The sequence below is a fragment of the Lates calcarifer genome, linkage group LG3 (genome assembly GCF_001640805.2).
Source record: "Lates calcarifer isolate ASB-BC8 linkage group LG3, TLL_Latcal_v3, whole genome shotgun sequence".
In the NCBI taxonomy this organism is placed as follows: domain Eukaryota; kingdom Metazoa; phylum Chordata; class Actinopteri; family Centropomidae; genus Lates; species Lates calcarifer.
Genome location: NC_066835.1, coordinates 13,023,925 through 13,040,597, shown reverse-complemented (window position 1 = coordinate 13,040,597; position 16,673 = coordinate 13,023,925). Strand labels below are relative to the sequence as shown.

Below are 16,673 nucleotides of genomic sequence, written 5' to 3'. Positions count from 1 at the left end.
GCATTTCAATATTGATATCATTGCTGTTGACAATACTGGTAATGGTGTTTCATATTATTGCCTTCTTGACTTTGATAAAGTATCATTCCTTTATTTAATTACTAGTTGTCTTACTCCTAGCTGTAACTGTTTAATGTGCACATTAATTTTATTAATAACTGCCAACACTGCTTTCTGAAAGTAAGCACAATATAGCCCTCAATATTTCTTCTACAGTATCACCAGTTGATATTGATTGTTGCACTGCGAGCAAAGTGGAAAGAACATACTGTGCAATTACAAGCATATCCAACTTGTAACTCAACAGAAAAAAAACTGAATTGTTCTGCAGTCTGTGGAATCAACGGGAGAAAGTTCATTACCACAAAAAGATATATGAAATAAATCTGGAAATAATTAGAAATATGGCAGGCACATTGCTGTTATACTTTTCCAGGTAATTGTGGAAGTGAAATTATGTCGATGAAATGATGTTACTCCAAATTATGACCACTAACTGCACATTAATCCATCCAATTATTATTCTTTTTATTAGAAATATTCAGTTTTATAGGTTTCAGCATTGATAACACTGCATCACTCATAAGTAACACCTCCATTCTCGAGGCACACCTGAACCTAGGAAGTGAAATTAAACTGTAATGACAGTTTATGAAAGGTATTAAGGTGTTATCCAGTGGTAATTACATGACTGATAGACATGTCCTCTCTCAGTCATCCAGACAATTGCTAAAGCTTCACAATGGTTATACTAATTTGCTTGTAATTTATTAAGGGTAATTCTGTTAATACTCTATCTTACAGCTCTGTGTGGTGGCAACATTACATCGTTAAATGGAACCATTTACTCTCCTGGTCACCCTGAGGAATACCCCAACTTCCAGGACTGTGTGTGGAGTGTGAGAGTTCCTCCTGGACATGGCATTTACATCAACTTTACTGTACTGAGCACTGAGCCCATATATGACTACATTACTGTCTGGTAGGTGTTATTTACTTGTTTTTCCACTATGCCTTAACTGACACTGTTTATCCTCATCATGTGCTATTTCTTACCAGTTGTTTTCATCTTCTTCTGCGTCATCAAGTTTCATTTCACAAAAATGTTCTTTCTTTTTTTAATTTTTTTTGGACTGAATAGCCATTTAATTTGTCCCACTTACTGTGAGAACTTCTGTTACATAGACACACACTTACACTCTCCCTCTCACAGGGAGTCATGCTCTTTAACATCTTTTCAGAGCTGGCCACTAATTGGCTAAATTCTTGCAAGGGTTACTATGACTACCGTCATCTCTCCTTGAATTTAAAGTTGCTCTGACATAATTTCCCTCTTGTCATGTTTTTTTTCCATCTCTCTTTACCCATGAGTCTTTTTTTCTCTCACCCGCTGTTCCCCCCACTATCTCCAAGTCTCAGTCTTATATGGTATATACAATACATCTTTCTCTCCCTACCTGCCCAGTCTTGACTTCTCTCTTCATTATTCTTCTTGAGGAGAGCAGCCATTGGCAACAGCAGACATTTTGTCAATGCAGGTGTTTAAATGCTGCTTAGATACCATGTTACATAGTTATCGGCAAGTACACAGTGGCGGCAGAACCATAAATAGACTGTACTGTGTATTTCTTTGGTTGCCATGTTTTCTGTTCCCTCTCTATAGATAAAACCTGTTTCCTATAAATAGACGGCAGGGTGCAACATAAATAGTTTAGGAACATCACCTGGGTGTACAGACATTAGACCAACACAGAAGGACCAAATATCTGTCTTATATGTCTGTCAGCTCATTATGATATTGACCTTCTAGATTCCTGGTTTGACTGCCTCCACAGCCCTCAGCAAAATCTAAAATTAGCATGTCCAAAATGATATTATCTTTTGAGAAGGTCTGGTAACACAGTGTACTTTTTACAGACAAGTACATGGATGACTCAAAAGTGGTGTCCAATACTGACTATATCAAAGTATAAGTATTTCTTTGATACACTCTGACTCTCAGAGGAAGAAATGTACACCAAGAAATGGAACAGTTTATGCTTAAAATAGTGCCCCAATTCTCTAGCCACCATTAACGATCCCATCAAGTGATCTGAGGTCAGTTATAATGACATCTGCCACTATTTGCCCAAGTCTCCAGTTAACTCTAGTTTGTCTATGGGAAAACTTTACCTTAACTTTACCCCATCTAATTTATGCAGGTGTTAGCTCAGTGCACCATGTAATCTTTCAGAACCCAGTTAAGTAAAATTACCAACAGTGACTGTCTAACTGCAGCCTCTGTCAGATGTCAGCAACATACTGTGCATTGTTGTGCTCTTTTTGATTTATTTAAGTTGAAACACTGTAATATCACAGCCTAATAACTAACGACAGAAAATTCCTTCATCTAGAGCTGTAACTAATGTTTATTTTAATTATGGATTACTTTACTTCTTTTTTTTCAATTGATTAGTCTCAACTAAAAAATTCTCAACACAAGGTCTAATTTACTTGCTAATTTAACCCAACTTACTAGGTCAACATTTAGCTTTTAAGAACAATCAAATAATTATTTAGTTTATAAAAATTTGAAAAGGAGTTACACATTTTATCATTTCTCAGAGCTCAAGATGATGTCTTCATATTTCTTGTTTCCTTGATTTGGGAAGCTTGATGATTGACTTAAATGATTAGTCAGTTATCAAAATTGTTGCAAATTAATTTTTAGTTAATTGATCACATCGCCTAGTCGTTTTTTTAATTAAAATGCTGCCAGACAGTTTACAACTCAATCATATCAGTCAAATGTGAAAGCTGACCTTTGGCATTGTGTAGTTTTGTTGGTTATCTGCACTCACTTGACACTGGAGAACTGCTTCCCTATAGCTGTACATAACAGCAATGTGACTTTAATGCATAAATGTCTTAAATGTATAAATGGAGCTTAAAACTGCAGTATCCATCGTGCTTTTCTCATGCAGTGCACCACAACACTGTTGAGCCACGCGCTGTCTGCCCACAGCCAATTCTATGAATTCCACGAATTGGTCGCGCAGCATGTTCCTGACCCTGCTGTCAGTTGGAAAAAGTGGACAAACTGCTGAACTCACACAAAGCAAAGACAGCAACCTCATACAAACTAGCATTAAAAACTCACTATCTCACAGCCACAACGCCAGCTCCCTGTAGAGAGCACAGTGTCAGTGGTAAAGGTGTGATTTTCACAGCAGTGTCCTCAGTCCAGAGCCAGCCAACCTGACAGTCAGTTAGTCTGCTAATTGGTCTCATACTGGGAAGCTTACTAGCAGGACTTCATCGTAAGAATTGTCATACATGTCACAGATGTTACCTTGTATTGTGCTACCTCATGTAGTAAAGCCTTCTCTGTGCTGTATATGTTGCCATAGTGTACTCATAATTGTTAGTGAGTGTGAACATCAGCAGTAATCAGCAGTGGAAAGCAACGAATGAAACTGCCCTGATGACTCTGAACCGCCCAACCTGAATCAGAGAAGGGGATAATTCCTCACATAACCTGACAGGTATAATTGGCCTCATCCAAAAACACTCAACAGCAGGAAATAATCATTCCATTTAACTTCATGATGATACTTTTTAATCACTGATAATGAGCCTGCTATTGGTTAGTTCCAGTCTGACAGCTGGTGGTGCTGTCATTAAAGGTGAATTATGCTCATGACACTGCACTGAGAGCCTGACCTGCCATTTAACAGATAACTTCCTGTCTGCTTTGCGTGGTAATTGTGTAACTCTTCATGAATGCCAGGCAGATATTAGTGACAAAACTAAAGCCAAAGTCTAAGTCAAACTCTGCTCCAGGATTCACATTTGTTAATTCTTAGGATCTGACCATAGTTCAATCAATATTTATGAACTCGAGCACCCCAAAGCAAGAACAGAAGAGCCCGAGCTTTGACCTGTGTTGTTATCAAAAGACAAAAAGCCTCTGCTCTTTTGTAAGTTCACTGGAATCTGAGTTTGTGGAGGTTTTATATCTTAATGAGCTTTGTGACATTGTAGTTTAGATTGTTTTGAGTGGGAAGATGGGCCCATATTCATGCACAATCACTCTGGGCACTGGCACTTTGTCACACAATGTCCATCTCCATTCGCAGTCAATGGAGCAGCTCCAGGTTTTGTCTCATAAATATTGTGAAGTCTCTTCTATCTTTGTTTCTAGCCTCAGAGAAACCATTTCCTGATCACAAATAGCCATTAAACTGTCACAGATGACTGCAATAACTAATATAAATTAGGTTTTAGGTTTACTTTTCTCTCCTATTGTTCTATAAAGAAAGATCAAGTCCATTCATTTATGGGTCTTTAGTCTCCAAGTACCCCCTCTGTAACACAAGTTTTTTCTTTGTTTCTCCGTAGGGATGGTCCAGACCAATCGTCTCCTCAGATTGGCCAGTTTAGTGGGAACACAGCTTTGGAGTCTGTCTACTCGACCTCCAACATCATCCTCATCAAATTCCACTCTGACTTCTCTGGAGCTGGCTTCTTTGTCTTAAGCTACCATGGTAAGATCGACCATAACGACATTATCAAAGCTGTCACAAAGCTTGCAATCAAATCATTGACCATCAAAGTGCAACTCGTCATTTAATTGTGTCTACGCAGTTACAGATGTCATTCTCATTAATTGTTTTCTCTGCATCTGGCTTTGTTTTCCTGAGGTGTACTGGTAAAACTATAATACTTTGATTAGTTGTAGCTGCAGTGATGGCATCGATCTGTTTGTGTTAGCTTCTCTTCAACTTTATCCTCATTATGTTCCACTCAGACCCGCTTCCTTTGACTCAGTCTGACTCACGAGGTTCAGTCCTCCACCGGAGCTTTTCATTCTCTGATCGAAGCCAGTGTCGCATCCTACCACAGTGACAACATATTAGTCACAGTGGTGTTATTGATAGTTTTCATACCATGAATTAAGTTGCTCTCAGCAGCAATATAGAAAGGTCCTCTTTGGAGTTACTAACCACTTTAGGCTCCAACATTTCATAGCATTTAATAGTCTGATTTGATCTTTGATTGTACATTTTGAATGCCAGAAACATATAGATGTAGATATTTTAAGTCATAAAATACTTAAGCATAGTTTGTGATATGTGACTCACTTTTAGGTGGTATTGAAGCCCCTTTTCAGGTCCCACTTGCCCAGTTGTTTTTTGCCCAAATATGTTTATGAAATATAATAATCATTGACATCAGTGATAAACTTATAGTGAATGAAATGCTGATAGCTATAAAATAAACCACTGTCAAGTAATCCAAGGCCACATATAAATATGCTGTTGTTGGAAGGAAAAGAAGCATTTCAAAAAGTGAGAAAAAGGAAAACCACAGTTGCTCTGATGAAGATCTGAATGACCAAAGGCTTGGACAATGAACTGGCGGGGTGTTTGCTTATCAATCACTTATCATTTGATGCACCATAAGGAAGCGAAATCTAAAGAAAAACAAGCTTTTTAATTTTGTTTGAATTGGTGCTGTACTCGTGCAACTACTGCATCATTTAAACTGAAAGAGAAAACCTGCAGTGGAACAATCTTCAAATGAGTTGACTCAAAACTCAAGGTCTAGTTGAAAGCCGGAGGCGATATATGAGAAGTCAGTCAGTGTTGCAAACAACACAAGAAAGGAGCAGACAAAAGGCAAAATGTCAGAGCCTGGCGAAAAAAATCACTTAGGGACTTAAGTTAGACTTAACTAGAAATAGGGATAGCCAGAAAGCTTGACTAACTGGTAGTGCAAAAACAATTTGGCAACTGAGAAAGGGAGAGACTGGACTATACAGTATATACACAGAGAACTGATTGGCCGACAAGACACAAGGGACACAGAAAACTGGCAGAAAACACTACAAAGGCAGGAAGTAAAATAACACATAAGGTAAGATACTTCAAAATAAAACTGGAAAAATTACAAAGAGTCCAAGCAGGACTTCATATGCAGTTAGTTAAGCAATTCAAGTAGACTTTATTCATCACTGAGTTTGTGAGTTGCAGAAGTGTTTTTGTATCTGTTTTACATATACGCGCACACACACCCATGCATCCTAGTACACCTTTCTTTGTGGGGACCCCTCATTGACATATTGCATTCCCACGCCTTACCTCAACCTTAACCATGACAACTGAATGCATAGTCCCAACCCTTATCTGAAACTAATTCTAGCCATAACCTTAAAACCAAGTCTTAACCCTCAAAAGGCCAACAATGAGGCCTAGCATTGTGGCCGCCAAGATGCTGTCGGACCCTATAAATATAGTGTATAAGCTCCTGCTTTTCAGACCCCATAAATATTGTACAAGCCCACAGCCACACACGGTCGTCTCACCTCTGCAGAGGTGTGCAGACTGTATTTTTTTTGCTGCTCTTTCTCCATGTCAAAACTGTCTATGCCAGTTCAGTTTTTCATTTCATTTCAATCTTTTGCTGTGGTCCTTCAGTGCACTTAGATTTCTCTTTGTTTTCACCCACTATTTAAGATGAAAACCTCCCCAGTCATCTTTCTTCTTGTTTCGCCTGTCTGCCTTTAAGGATCAATCTTCAGACACTTTGGCCTCTGTCTGTCCTGTGAAAACGTTTAACTCCAATTATGATGTTTTTCCTTCTTTCTTCAACTTGAAGGTTTAAAGGGCACAAAGGACAACATAAAATCTATTATTTCAAATAATGGCAAAAAAAGATGCATACTGCCCAAGTGTTGTCTTTTGTTGAAGAAAGCTTCAAACAGTAATTCCTTAAATTAATTTTTTATTTTTTGAAAAACAAAATGCCTACAATGTTTAAGTAATTTGCATACATATAAGAAATGCTCATAATGTTTAGCTGGTTAATATGTAACACTGACTGTCTATAATTGTATTTCCTATGCGTCTAACATTTGATTCATTTGATTTAAATTACATTTAACATATACTTGTTCATTAGTATGTCCAGTGTTTTCAGTGGATATGTGTTACATGTCATCATGTCACTAAAACTAGATTTTGTACTATGCCCTTAAATTAATTACTGTTGTCATGTGGAAATGTTGAGTTAATCCCCCTTTTTTACTGTATTTTTTTTTTTTTACTTTAACATAACAGGGTTTTCTAAAGGTTGAGAAAATTGGAAATATGACAGCCATCATAATGCATTGTCATCAAGCTAAAAATGCTGTTTTTCTAAACGAAGCCTTATAGTTTGGCAATGTGAGGTTTTCACCAAACAGTAAAGAAAATGCCTCTTATGTTCCACATCCGTGTCAGAATAGTTTAGTGCCTGAAAAGTTATCTTCTTGGATGAAGTTTTAATTTGACAGAATGGTTTCTAATGAGTCTAACTTTCTTTCTCTTCTTACCCTTCACAACAGTTTGTCATTTGGTCTCTCTCTCTCTCTCTCACACACACACACACACACATACACACACACAAGCATACATGTATACCCCCCTGCCTGCTTGCTCATGAAGCTTATATTTGCTCCTTTTCAACAGTTTCTGTGCACTGCTCTTTAGTGAAAGCATGTCAGATTGTTTTTTTTTTTCTTTTTTTATGAGCAAGCTTCCCTTTTTCAGACAGATGACACGTTGTTAATGAATTTCCGTTGGCAGGTTTTAACTGTCAGCTGTCACACTCATACAGGAACAGTACCATCTGATGGATTCAAGTTTATTTTCAATTTTTGTTTTATTGGAGGCCGTACAGCAGAGAGTGACAGGAAAGATGGATAAGAGGGAGACAGGATGACATGTATGGCAGTGGTTGTTAGCATTATTTTGTCACTTCAATTTTATTAGACAGTATACCAAAAAACAAGAAAGACAGGGAAGAGTGAGAGGTAGGTTGTAACAATGTGAGCTGGTAGTACACACTATTTGTCAGTCTGGAGAAGGCATAAATTCTTAGCTTTAAATGCAAAGAGAATAAGCACCACTCCTGATAGATTTTCCTCAGAAGAAACTTGTCACAATTAGGGACAAATTTTCTACATTTCCTCCTCAGTGTCCTTTAGTGACACAGCTGAAATTCAGAATGTCACAGTTTGCATCTGAGGCAGCTGCCGAAGTGCAGCTTTGGTTTGAAATGCCAAATAAACCCCAAAGGAAGCATCAATCCACTGTTTGGGGATGTTTATCAATGTCATTGTCCTCCTCTTTATTTATGTCTGGGTCAAGGTTCTGAATGTCATCTCCTCCCATACAAAGATGACGACCATACAGTGGTGGATAATGTTGTCATGGACGTGAGACTGAGAAAGCCGATGTGACATGAATGTGGAAGTAGCTATAAAAACGCTCTCGGAGCTTAGTGAGATCAATGACTGCTCGCAGTGATCCTCTACTCTCACGCACAGAAGCATAGACATTGGTTGCACACGCACAAACACACATGTGCACACACTCAGACATGCACACAGATACTGGCACACACACACACAGACCACAGGGCTTTGATATGCATGAGAGCAGCAGATACTATTGGCAGGTCTCATTTTCATAGTCAATTTCATCCTGACTTATAGCCCTTAGCCCTCTCTGCCACTCTCTGCCTTAGTCCTCCCCTCTCTCTGTCTGTATTTTCTGTCTCACACCCCCTCCATCTCCCCCTCTCTCTCTGTTAGTGAGTGATCTATGGTCATGCAGTAATATTGATTACAGCCTTCAGCTCAGTAGCTGTGAAGTCAGTAGCTTTTTATGATTCAAAGCAGTGCTGTATCTGTGTAGCCGGTCTGTTTTTTGATTCCATGCTTTGCTGACCTGATTGTCTGAACTTAAAACGTGAAGTTAAACTGATACAACCAAGATCAAATAAGATAAACTGAAAGCGGGTCCTGTCATTATTGGAGTCGCTAAAGATTTCTCACCGCACATCCTGGGCAGTTGTTATATGCACAGGCAAGCAATAGCTTACAGAGTAGCATTACCAGTAAGTTATATTTAAAACATTCACAGCAAAAAGGGACTTTCCAGTTGCCAAGTGTTGGAAAGTCTTCAGTTTTCAGTCTTGACAACCCAGGTTAGGTTGATCGACCACATATCTTTTCACTCATTCTTCTATATTGTCCCTCTCATTGTCCTCTCTCCTCTCCTCTGCTCTGTCTGTTCTCTCAGCCTACCAATTAAGGGTTTGTCAGCCTCCTCCAGAAGTGCCCAATGCTGACATACTGATGGAGGACGGAGAGCTGGAGATAGGTGAGTTGTCTGTCTGACTGTCATGCCTCTAGACATGTCAATTTGATGGAGGATGCAGACATTTCAGTTGCCAACAAGATGAGAAGAATCATCAAGATCACAATCAAGAATAATTTGTGCTTCTGGATTGTGAGCCTAGTGTCCATCCATGTCATATGTTTATACAAGTATGAAAAGGGCTCCTGGGTGTGGTTATTATTATATATAATTGATGCATCAGCAGTGTATAAATAGCATTTCATTGTTATATTTGGTCAAATTGAACTCACTTTTATAAACTGTTGTGTAGTTTGTGTAGTGGAGTAAAAAAATGCAATATCTCCCTCAGACTGTGGTGGAATAGGACCTTTTAGAGGCAATTGGGAGATACTGATGCAGTACCTCAAATTTGTACTTCAGTGCATGAGTAAATGTAAATGTTACATTTCATCACGGACTGTACACTAGAAAAGAAATTAACAATGTTATTCTTTCTCTCTGCCTTTCCAAACATTTTCCTCAGGTGACATCATCAGGTACAGATGTCATCCTGGATTCTCATTGGTCGGCAGTGAAATTCTAACCTGTCGCCTAGGAGAAAGACTACAGATGGATGCACCACCTCCAACATGCCAAGGTGTGTGTCACTACAATGGCAAAAAGTGTTTTTGAGTAATATTCCAAATAGGAGGTGTTGAAAACACTGAAAATAACAAAAATTGTTTATATTCATTCAACATAACCATCTCCTTAATTTTCTATCCATAGTACAATGCCCTGCACATGATGTGCGATACGACTCATCAGGTGTCATCCTGAGTCCAGGTTGGCCAGAAAGTTACCCTAACCTCCAAATGTGTTCATGGAGTGTTACAGTGGAGAAAGGATACAACGTCACCATTACCTTTGAAAGTTTCCACACTGAGAGAGAGTTTCGACGTCTTGGAGATATTTGATGGTAAAAGACACACTGACACACATTTTAATAAGAATTCAACTGAGAAGTAAAGAATTTGTTGGAATCACGTTAGCACACACACAGACACACTTTTAAGGTGTTAAGATGAAAGTTGCACCACGGGAAAACTGGACAGCCCATAAAATACAATGTACCAACATAAAACAGTTTATATTCACTGTGTCATTCATTTTTGTCTCTCTTTACTTCTCTCTCTCCCCTCTCTCCCTTTTCCTCTCTCTTTATCTTGCTCTCACTCAGGTCCTACAGCTAACAGTCCCACTCTGGCGACGCTGAGTGGCGACCTGCCAACACCCTTTAACCTCACCACCTCTGGCCACCAGTTCCTGGTCCGCTGGTCTTCAGACCACGGCACAAACAAGAAAGGCTTCAAAATTCGCTATGTTGGTGAGTACCAAAGTATGTATCCCAACTTTATTTTACTACTACTTTATATATTATAATGCATGGCACTAAAGACAGAGGTAAACAGAGACAGACAGAAGGACACTCTGACTTGAAGTGCACTCTGTGCTAAATAATTTGTTAAACATAATGCAAATTTTTCTCAGTTTTATTGGGAAAACAGGTAATACACAAAACAGCTGTTTGTTTCATCATCTTCAGCATACTTCTTACCTCGCTTCTGTCTGTCTCCTAAAGCAGGTTACTAAGTTGCATAATGGGTTAGTTCTTAACTTTTACTAATTCAAGGAAAGCTTAACAAGCACAGATGTTGTTTTACAGCAAACATTCTTGCACCTGGGCCTGCTCAGTATAACTTTAGATTGTTGGGCATTAAGCACCTTAACTTGGGTAATAGGGCTTGAGTGCTTTATTCAAGGGCATTTTTTGACAGTTAAGGGGGAGGAGACAGTATCACCTGTTTAGTTTGCTTATTCACTTCATACCTTTTACTCAGGAGGCTGCTTCTTTAACCTTTAAAGAACCACTGTTCTGTATGATGAATGATAGGCTGAATAATCACAGAAAAGCCTCCCACGACGCCCACTCTCAGTAACCTCCTGTCTTAGCTGTGATTAATGTGAGAATCTGCAAGGATTGTTAAACATATGTTGTAAGCCTACTAATATCAGGGTTCAACTTCAAGAGTGTTTTTTTTTTCTTAACTTCCACAATCAGGTTGGTATATGACAATGCACTTCTTCTACAAAAAATTACATTTGCTCAGATTTTAATTATGCAGGGAAATACAAACTATCCTGCTATGAGAGAAAAATGTCATAGCAGGATAGTTTTGTCCATGCTATGTCATAGTTTTCTCTGACGTTTTTTATTAAGACATACCAACTTTTGTTTTAAGAAGAAACTTTGTCATTATAACAAGTTAAGGTGGTCTGTACTGTTGTCAACTGGCTGCTTTGCATACATGCCCATTTGGTGGCACCAGCCCTTTCTGTGACCATCAGCTTTAAAACTCTTAGAGCTTTTAAAAATAAACTATGTCAGAGAACTTTAATTAGAAATCACAGACAAACTGTGAAAAACATCGTTGGCACAGGTTCTGCATTTTTAACACAAGGAAAAAACAATAAAAGGAACAAAACTGCCTCACTAACTCTTAAGTGGTACTTGATCATTTTGGTTCAAAAACCCACCACACATACTGGGCTAGTGGTAGACCAGAGGGACATATAAAACAGACTTATCACTAATGAATAACGCCAGTTAAGAACTTATTTTTTGGCTCATGCCCAATTTGGAGTGTTACAGACCAGGCACATTGCCCAAATCAACATCTTACTGGACCCAGGCCTAGGTAATCTTTATAAGCTATGACTGAGGAAGATAATGAAACTGCTACTTGTAACTTAACATATGAGATACTGACATCATTGTATAGGACCTTTATCTACTGCCATAAATACCAAGACAGACAGAGACTACAGCATGCCAATAATATATACATAACAGACAAACTTAGACAACGCTCAGCCTGTTGTCAGGTTGTTGGCGGTTGCTGCAGGATTCCACTTGTTTTGCCCACAGCTGCCAATATTGTCTGGAGAAAAGAATGAATGTTTCTCGGTGTCCGAGTATATTATCAAATTGCATAAAGCCACTGATGACTTTGTGGGCACTGCATTCAGTAATGTCTGACATCTACTGTAACTCTACTCATTGATTGTTTGATCAAAAAGCTCTGCCCAAGAGAGACTTAGCCTGCTATTTAGTTCATTTGGCATTCATTCAGCTGGTCAAATATATCCTAATTGGCTGAAAAACACTTGGCCTTTAAATTGTGCCGGAAAGGTATAATCACCACTATGAATGGAGTAGTTAATATTTCTTCTTCTAGTTTAGCCCAGCAAGTGTTTTGAAATCATTTACTTGGAGTGATGACATCCTGCTCCTTCTAATAGCATAGTTTGAAATACACAATCAAAACTGTAATTGTCACAAACCTGATACATATGCCATTACTCCTTATTGACCAGGCCTCGTGTTGTGTTACAAATACAGTAGTGGCTTGTGTTAATGACAGTTTTATCTCCGCAATGTTATGACATCAGTCTTTAATGTACGTAATGCTGTAACTGTACAAGTAATTGACTAATGTTAATGTTTATATTGCACACCTGCAAGGGATAAATGTCTTTCTAGTCTGAACAATATCATAACATTGTCACTGATTCTGACTTACTCATCTGCCATGAAAGTTAGTGTTAATGAGGTCTGCTTGCTTAGAGTTAACTTTCTTTTATTGTTAATAGTGGTTCTGTTTTAGTGACAATAACTGAGGTGACTTATTTTAATCTTTGTAACATTTGTTTAAATGTGTTTCTTCCACTCCAGCCCTGTACTGCTCCACCCCAGACTCTCCTCTTCATGGCTCCATCTCCTCTCAGAGTGGTGGCCATGTCAACAGCGTGGTGCGATGGGCTTGTGACCGTGGTTACCGTCTCATTGGCAATGCCACAGCAACCTGCCGCCGCACACCACTCGGCTACCATGCGTGGGATTCTCCTGTACCTGCGTGTCAAGGTGCGTTTGTCTCTGCATTGAATGTGTATTAACTGCACTGAAGTGTTTTGTACGTGAGATGTTCATTGGTATAAAATACATTAATTTCCAGATGTGCTATTCTGTGTACACCAATCATAAGACAAGATTACATGCTTCAAGGTTACAGCTCTTTCATCCCATCATGCCAGCTGTTACCTAATATTTTAGTTGAGAGCTAATTGATCTCATAGCCAAAAAAATTATTTTAGTCACCAAAATAAATTTCAGTTAAGTGTATTGCCAGTGTGACTTGTAACTAATGTAGTTAACACAGATGTATGGCATAAAATACAACCAAGTTCCTCCTAGCTATAAACCTTGAAAATCATTTTTCTCCACCAGTACAATTTATTCTTTTTGCTCCAGAGTAGACATACTCCAAACTCAAGTGAGTAAAATGCCAGATGCATGTTTGTAGGAAGTGGCTTTAAATATGTGAATGCTACATATAATTTCATATTCAAATGATATGCAAATGATGATAAAAAATGGCCATGCAATAACTATTTTTGTGCAACTCGTAATGGCTTTTCTTTCTATTTCCTTCTCTCTGTATGTGTATTACAGTATGTTCTACCAAGACTTGATAAAATTTCTATGTTGCACCTGCTATTTTCTAATCCCACATATTAAATAACCATAGGAAGGCACAGCTCGTAGCAGATGTTGACAGAAAGTCAAATGTAGGATGTATAGCAGATCCTCAATGCTGTGTAATAATGCTGTGCATTGCTCTACAAACCAGTCTATTTAAAACCACTGTGGAGCAGCACACTCAGCAAAGATAGCTGTATTTTGTTAGAACTGGTTGGAACTGGAGATCAAGCATTTCTTGATTGTATATTTTTAGTTTGATAGAAGAAATTGAAGAAATTTGTTTAAGATTGTTTACAAATGTACAATACATTCAGTGGCTTTGAATCCCCAGAAATATTTCAAATACAATAATCTTCTTACCTGACAGACATAAGTGTGCATTAGGGCTTCTGTGTGTGTCTGTTTATATGATGTCTTCTGAACCACTGTGTGTATATGTCCTCCTCTAGCTGTCTCATGTGGGGCACCCAAGGCTCCTATAAACGGCGGCGTCTTAACAGCTGACTACTCTGTCGGAACAAGAGTTTCCTATTTTTGTAACGATGGGTACAGACTCTCCAGTAAAGAACTGACAACGGCCATCTGTCAGCCTGATGGAACATGGAGCAACCACAATAAGATACCACGGTGTTCTGGTTAGTAAAACATAGATCAATCAGAGCAGTGGAATAGGATAGTGTTACTAATTTGGACATACTAAATGGTAAAGCCTGTAAACACTGTATATAAATGTAAATACTAGACATCCCTGAGATTTCATTCGCTTCAAATACCAAAAACCCACAAATATGAAATATGAAATATGAAATACTGCATTGTTCAATTGATGATAATTACATAATCATTCCCCACTGAGTGAGATGAATACAATTTGTAAGCAATATATAATTACTACTATGAGTGGCAGGAATTTTTGGCTTGGACATTGTTATTTGAATTGAGTCATTATTATGCATCTGTGCGTTATTTTACAGTGGCCTGGCCCCACTCTGAGCTGACTATTTACTATTTTATGCTATTTTAAAATGGTAATTGTGTTTAATTAAATGCAAGCAAATTTCATGAGGTTTTATTTTCTCTTCACGCTCCGTCCATCTGTGCAGTGGTTGTATGTCCCAGCATCGGGTCATTTTCCTTTAGAGCACGGCCGCTGGAGGATTGTCAACGGCTCACACTACGAGTACAGAACTCGCATCGTGTTCACCTGTGATCCAGGATACTACAGATTAGGCCCCGCCCATATCCAGTGCTTACCCAATGGTGTGTGGAGCTGGAGAAATGAGAGACCGCACTGCCAGGGTGAGTAACTAATGCTTTAAATGGTTTAATGACAAATTAGCCAGCCATTATTACAGATTTTTCCATGTAGGCGTGTAGGAGTCCTTGCACTGAGACATGTTTGTGTGTCCAGACATTGAATTTACTCTGATATCTACATCTTTGCCATTTAATGTATGTATTAATGGAGATCATTTACATTAATTTGCATATATATATATTTTAAATTGTGGTTATATGGGCTCTGAAAAGTAACTTCTTCCTAGAATCTGCCCTTATCACAGATATGAGACTGGTATGAATCATCGAACTCTCTCTGCATAAAGTGTATTTTTCAAATGTCAAACTATTCCTCTAAAGGCATATTTTTTGATTATTTTATGTACTACTTGCAGACTTGCAGACTTAATGTTATAAATCTGCAAGTTTGTGAGCCACAATGTGAAGAAATGACTAACATCAGGTCATCGATATGAGTAGAAAATGAGAAAATGCTTCATTAAATTGTTATGACAGATACCAGTACAAGTATATAAACAGTGAGCCAAAGAGCACACTCGTCTCAACATGATGGGACAGCAGAAAGCTCTATGACAGCTTAAATGAGTTCAGACCAAAACATAGCCTACTTAATACATATGCAAATGTAGAAGGCTCTCATTTAAAATGTGTTGTTATCAAAGGATTAAATGATAATGAATTAGCATAACTGATTTGATTGATGCTGCTGAGTTACAGTACATAGAATTTTTCAGTCCTCCAATCTATGTGCTGACCTGAAAGAGTTTCCTTGACATTTTTAAACCTCTGTTTTTCTTTTGAGGATTCCTTGACATTTTGAATCAGTGTTATTTTTCCTTAAAGAATTCTGTGACATTTCAACATTTACTGTTATTTTCTTCACCAGGCAGTTCTGAGTGTTAGGGAAAAAAAAGTTTGTGGCACCAAATTTGGGTGATAAACAGCTCGCCAGGATTGGTAGCATTCCTCATTGAAATCAGTGAGCTCTTCCAGCTTTTCAAATTAACTTGGTGCTACATTTGTGCACAACTGCTTTTGAATTGCTTGCGTCTGGCGGTATGTTTCAGTTATCTCCTGCGGTGAGCTGCCATCTCCACCCAATGGGAAGAAGATTGGTACTCAGACAACATTTGGTGCTACAGCCATCTTTACCTGCGATGCTGGATTCATGCTGGTGGGGTCAGCTGTCAGAGAGTGCCTGTCATCTGGGCTTTGGAGTGGAACAGAAACACGATGTCTAGGTATATAACTGCTAGAATTAGTAATGTATTCAAAAATAGAGCATATCTAAACACTGTATGGAATTTTGGGATTTAAATGTAAGGCTTAGGACCTATACTGCACGCTAAGATACACTCCACAGACACTGAAATGCCCACCATCACAGAGGGACTTTGAGAGATGTGATTTTTCAAGTCAATCTAATGAGAGAGGCATCAAAGGTAGGTATGTGCCCTACACCTCTCGTCTGGCTGCACAGCTGCTTCCCCCTGGCCTTGTCCACCTCCCAATCAAAACTTTCCCGAGCAAGCCTGTGCTGTGCACTTACTAAATTCATTCTGAATGTTCTTTTTTTATATAAGCCAGAAAAAAACAGCCACTTTCTTCTGTCAGCGTGCCAGCCA

General features: G+C 38.5%; 1 protein-coding gene across 1 annotated transcript in view; it reads left to right on the top strand.

Moving 5' to 3' along the window:
- The window catches only part of LOC108898204 (CUB and sushi domain-containing protein 3-like), a 311,569-nt gene that overhangs the window by 264,740 nt on the left and 30,156 nt on the right, over window positions 1-16,673 (top strand). The window contains 12 exon segments of the mRNA XM_018698119.2: window positions 805-982; window positions 4,381-4,526; window positions 9,108-9,188; window positions 9,691-9,804; window positions 9,936-10,099; window positions 10,101-10,125; window positions 10,387-10,533; window positions 12,943-13,131; window positions 14,199-14,384; window positions 14,853-14,884; window positions 14,886-15,048; window positions 16,116-16,289. Of these exon segments, the coding sequence (XP_018553635.2) occupies window positions 805-982; window positions 4,381-4,526; window positions 9,108-9,188; window positions 9,691-9,804; window positions 9,936-10,099; window positions 10,101-10,125; window positions 10,387-10,533; window positions 12,943-13,131; window positions 14,199-14,384; window positions 14,853-14,884; window positions 14,886-15,048; window positions 16,116-16,289 (1,599 nt within the window).